At 39.4% G+C, this 5,801-nt stretch overlaps 1 protein-coding gene across 1 annotated transcript; it reads left to right on the top strand.

The window, feature by feature from the left end:
• Positions 1 to 256: 256 nt before the first annotated feature.
• TDEL0B00110 (GMC family oxidoreductase) lies at positions 257 to 1,990 on the top strand (the record flags this gene model as incomplete). Its single annotated transcript, XM_003679303.1, has 1 exon — positions 257 to 1,990. One exon carries the CDS (start codon positions 257 to 259, stop codon positions 1,988 to 1,990), a length of 1,734 nt encoding a protein of 577 aa, XP_003679351.1.
• Positions 1,991 to 5,801: the final 3,811 nt, after the last annotated feature.

The following is a 5,801-nucleotide window of genomic DNA, read 5'->3' on the forward strand; positions in this document are numbered from 1 at the left end:
TGTTAGATGTGAATGGATGTTTTGAGCCTTAATACTACAATTGCCGACCCTAGCAAGTGACTTGATCAATCTGGGAAGTACAGTTAAAAAATTCTTCCGACATCGATATCTTTCCTCATGGTCTTCTTCAGACTTCAATCAGTCCTTTGCTCTATTTAAACAGTGTGGTTTGTCCGTTCCACCTTTTATGGTGTTTCTTCTCCTCCGTAAACAACCAGAATAAAAATTATTCAAACTTCAACAAAACAAACAAAAAATGTCTGACTTGCACTACGATTTTATCATCATTGGTGGCGGTACTGCTGGTAACGTCGTTGCCGGTAGATTGGCGGAGAACCCAAATGTCAACATCTTGGTTGTCGAGGCTGGTGTGGGCAATTCATATGAGATCAGGGAGATTACTACTCCCTCTAATGCCATGGAACTTCGTGGTAGTAAGTACGATTGGGCTTACAAGACTACCATTGTCAAGCGTGATGATTACGAGCGTGTCGAAAAACCCAACACTCGTGGTAAGGCTTTAGGTGGTAGCTCTTCTCTTAACTACTTCACCTGGATTCCAGGTTGTAAGCCAACGTTCGACATGTGGCAAGAATATGGTGGCGAAGGATGGACTTGGGATTCACTTGTACCATACTTGAGAAAGTCTGCCACCTACCACGATGATGAGGGTCTTTATTTGGATGAATTAAAAAAAATCGGAAATGGCGGTCCTCTTCCAATCTCTCACTCTGAGCTGTTGCCAGAATTAGCTCCTTTCCGTGAGAAGCTATCTCAAGCTTGGAAATCTATGGATCTGCCCCTTACTGAAAATATCTACGATGGTGAGATGATTGGTTTGACTCACTGTGTTGACAGTATCTACCACGGCCAGCGTTCTGGTAGTTTCTACTTTGTTAAAGATAGACCAAACATCACCATTTTGTCCGAGGTCCACTCCAAAAATATCATAATTGACAGGGCTGATAAAGTGGCCAAGGGTGTAACCGTCATCAAGCCCAACGGTGAAGAACACAGTTTTTATGCTACGCGTGAAGTTATTTTAGCTCAAGGTGTCTTTGAAAGCCCAAAGTTGTTGATGCTTTCCGGAATTGGTCCTAAGAAAGAACTTGAAAAATTTGGCATTGATGTCATTGTTGAGAACGAACACGTTGGCCAACATTTGCTCGACCACCCTGCTGTGCCTTTTGTCCTAGAAGTGGAGGAGTCTTATGGTATGGACAACCATCTGTTGCGTAAAACTCCACTCAATGCCAAGGCAGTGGAGCAATACAAAGACAGAGGAAGAGGTCCACTCGGATCTGGTTTGCTAGAATTGGTTGGTTTCCCTAGAATTGACAGCTACTTAGAAAAGGATCCTGGGTATGTCAGGGCTAAAGCTGCCAATGGTGGTAAGGATCCATTCTGTCCAGATGGGCAACCTCACTTTGAGCTCGATTTCGTTGGTATGTTTGGTAGTGCTTTCCAATGGCATTACCCAACCCCAAAGAAGGGCTGTTATACCTCTATTGTGGTTGACCTTGTTCGTCCTGTATCCGAGGGTGGTGAAGTTACTCTTAACAGTGCTGATCCTCTCGTCCAGCCTTACATCAACTTGAACTTCTTCGAGAACGAGCTGGATATTATTGCTATGAGAGAAGGTATTCGTTTCACTTATGATCTTCTAACGAAGGGTGCTGGTTTCAAGGATATTGTTATTGGTGAATACCCATGGCAGATGCCTCTTGATAATGATAAAGAGATGAGAAGAGCTGTCTTGGACCGTTGCCAAACTGCTTTCCATCCTTGTGGTACTAACCGTTTGTCTAAGAGTAGTGAGCAAGGTGTTGTCGACCCAGAGTTAAGAGTCCATGGAATCAAGGGGCTACGTGTTATTGATGCCTCCATTATTCCAGTGATTCCTGACTGTCGTATACAGAACTCTGTCTATGCCATCGGTGAGAAGGGTGCCGACATGATCAAGGAAGTTCACAAAGATCTATACAAATAGATGGCTTCTCTGAGTATATATTCTTCTGTTTCGTACGTATTTTCTATTCCCCTTTCCTTTCTTTTGATTCGTTTTAGGCTATAGGATCTCTTTTATATTTTACGGGTGATACTTACGCATACCACTATGATTGGTCTAAGCTGGTTGACATAATCTTTAGTGTTTCTAGGCAGGAAATTGGCAAAGAATATATGTGCCGGTACCCAACATCATTTGCGTACTTACAGTTTATCCATTATCGCAGCATTGTGCAAGACTTCCGCTGTAGTCTCGATTAGGTTTTCATCAATATTATTAACATTCTCTTCTTAACACAATAGCTTTTTCTATTCCCTTACAGCACTATCTCTTGACTCCTAATTTAAACATATAACATCTGTCATGCAAATTAATATTACAATCCAACGGAGACTGAGACCTGCGGTCGTGCGCGTCAGATTGCACATCTATTGCAAAATTGAAGCACCTGCCAGCTAAACCATTAGACGAACTAGCAGGTTTTATTTTCTGACATGTGAAAGTACCGACTGATAGAAGTTGGCTTGTCAATCTAAAGGTCTACAAAGCGGGACCGGTCTGAAAAATCTAAGAAATATTTACTGAGCCATCAATTAGGCCTACGCACCTTGTGGACGCTAAAAAACGTGGCAATCAGGCAAAAGGAATTGGCAAGCATCTATAAAATGCCGCTCTTTGAAACAGTTCATCTTTATAGTTTCTTTTCGTTTAGTACCATAGTTATTTTAAAAGACCTTGAAGTGACAATGGCATTATGTGGCCAGTTTCACAGGCGGACGATCATAGTTTAAAAACACAATGAGAATTCAATGAGAATAAGAGTAGTTTTATTGCACGTCTGACGGAAAAATAACTGTAAAAGTGAACTCAGTCAAAATCTGAAGAACTTAGCATGCGATCTAAAGAAGTTAGCTATAGAAACAGTGCGAGAAACTTGCAGCTCTAAACGATGTAAAAAACCGTCGCGACAAAGAAAGAAAGAAAGCAAAGAGTTACCTTACCAATACAACCTGATTGTCCAATGAAAGTGCTCGATCAGGGAGCTTGCCGCCAGGTTTTCAAGGAAACAACAAGGTTAGCGATGAGTAGATGAAAGATAACAAATTTTTGAGCAAACGCAATTTTGGGCTAGTTGAAGGACCAGTACTGGTTGGTGTGGCGAAAGTGGATTCTTACATCTGAGGATTAGCTTCATGACCCACGCTTCGCAGAGCTCAACGAAATTTGGCGATTTAAGGCTAATGAGCACGATCGGTTGAGAAGAAGAAGAAATTGAACAGATGATTAGGTGTATCAGATGAGCATTCTTTTCCCATTGTGGGTTGAAATATACTGCCAAATAAATTTTTACTTGTAGCAGAACATTTTCTTTTAATGATCACTTGAACCGAGTTTTGGTAAAATGTACCACTCTAACAATTTTCATGTTCCTCCTCTTTTGGAAACTCGTTTAAATTTAATTACAGGTATGTAGCCTCTATACTTCAGCAATAGTTGCCCAACATGTAAAATAGCACCGACACCACCGGATTTCACAAGGCTTGTCGACGATATTGATACTATAAAATTTCATTTCCGCATTGAAATATCCTTCTTAAGCTTTCTTTGACCGCCTGCGTCCGTAACCTTTTCTCGCTGGTGGCAACATTTATATATTGGTAAATAACTTTTTGGTAACGTCCTTTTTAAGCACCCAATCCTGTTATATTACCTAGCATCGACCATGCGGGGCAATTTGAGATGATTAAATTCTCATTATGAGATCGATTCAATCTCCATGAAATAACTATACTCTGAGAGTAGACTGAAATAATATATACATAATATATGATTTGGTAGGTGTCAACAAAATACCTCGAAAATATGATAGTACGGTTGGGAAAGGATAACGGGCAACGTAACTATGTCCCAACCAAACTGACTCAATGAAATAGAATAATATTATTTAAATATAATTTTATATATCTCTATACCCATTATTATACTCGTGCAAGAAGAAGGGAAGTACAGATAGCATTGGGTGGCCAGGTTACTCTGGACAAAATGGCTAGTGTGGCCCTTTTTCAGAGGACCTGAACATTTGATTTATTTTCCCATCAACAAAATGAAGACGCCTCAGTAGGAAGTCTAACTGATGTGCTAGCCCCTTGATCTCTGGATTTCATTGAATGGAAAGCACCACACTGATGATTGAGCGTGATTTGGATATGCTAATGATAAGAATGCTGTGATGAAAATGGCCCATGAAAAATAATGGTAACTCAATCTTGAAATAACTCTCTTCATGTGAACGAGTTACCCATCTAAACCCTCGCCATTCATAATAAGTTTTCTCGGAGAATAAAAAGTCATCTAACGTAAATTTGTGTTCATTTCGTATTTGGGTTGCATTGATGGGAACTGCTTTAACGCTCAGTTAGAGAAAGAAAGGGTATCCGACAGTGAGAAATCCACACCGAAGAGCATTTATGTTCATCATCCGAATTGATCATCTTCCTATCATCTTGCTTAACGGTCGCTTTTAGAAAAAAAAAATCATAGGACCGTGCTGAGCGCCAAAATCGTAAAGACATTTTGAGTCGTGCGTTGATACTAATTGGTGCCATCCACCTGCATATGATTGTGGTCGAGGGCTATTTTGGTTTAGGTGACGCCATATCGAGTACATCATGTCCCAACCTTAGCTAATGAGAAATTTGGTATGTTCGTAGGCTTCAGTAATAGCTATTGTAATTGAGCGTATATGCTTGAAAAACTTGAGATGTTTCCAAGTGCTAAAGGAGTAAGTTCACTTCTATCACCTTTACAAGAACAATTCCTCCTAAGATGATGATTATGAAACTACATGACTATCACATTATACTTGGTTTGCTAAGAAAGTGCTATTGCTTGTTCTCGAGCGTGCAGGGTTGGAGTTTGGATCATCATAGTTAGCCAGAACCATATGTGGCAATACCGAAGAATTTTATCATATAAACAATTACGTTATATGCCAGGTACAGCTCTAGAAAGGTAGAGGTGTGCTAGACTGATATTTACGCCCATAACAGTGCAGTGGGGAATAAAAACTCCCCTCCAATTTCAGAGCATACCACTTGATGTCAGTGCTGTTCAAGTTCGATCATTTTTACTAAGTGGCCCAATCTTAATGCCTGATACCACCAACCAATAATGGAGAGGCGTGCATTAACATAAATGGCACTTTTTCCAAACTACATTTAGGGTTGGGTCGTGGCCAAAGCTGGCTTTCTTTGAGAGCGCAAGAATAATTTAAAGCCGTTTATATTCATTAATAAGAAAACAATTAAAAAGCTGGGGCATACGGTATACCTCTACTAATAGTCTGCAAACCGGCATTCACAAGTATCATGGGATGCTATGCCTATTGAAAAGTTAAAACAACTCCTCTTAGTCCATCGCTACTGAATAAGAATGAAGCAAAACATAACATTTGCATTGAGATTTATTTCTCTTGCTATTAAGAGAAAATGGGAAAGTTTCATTGAAGATTTATATCAGTTCTGACATAAACAGCTAGCTCCTTTTTTAAGGCTTTCTTTTATCTTGTAGTGAATAGAGATTATGATTTGTTTGTGGTTAAAATGATTCATAGATCCATACTTCAAAAACTGCAAGAAAGAAAAATATCCAAATATTATTTAATATATGTTGTATTGAGATTAGAGTATTCGTAGCTTTATCTTACCATTTTATGATTTAGGTAGTTTAGGTTTTCAAGCATTTTTATTATTATATATATTAATTTTGAAGATCAGAGCATAGTTAATTCTTT

This window comes from Torulaspora delbrueckii, chromosome 2, assembly GCF_000243375.1.
Source record: "Torulaspora delbrueckii CBS 1146 chromosome 2, complete genome".
Taxonomy (NCBI): domain Eukaryota; kingdom Fungi; phylum Ascomycota; class Saccharomycetes; order Saccharomycetales; family Saccharomycetaceae; genus Torulaspora; species Torulaspora delbrueckii.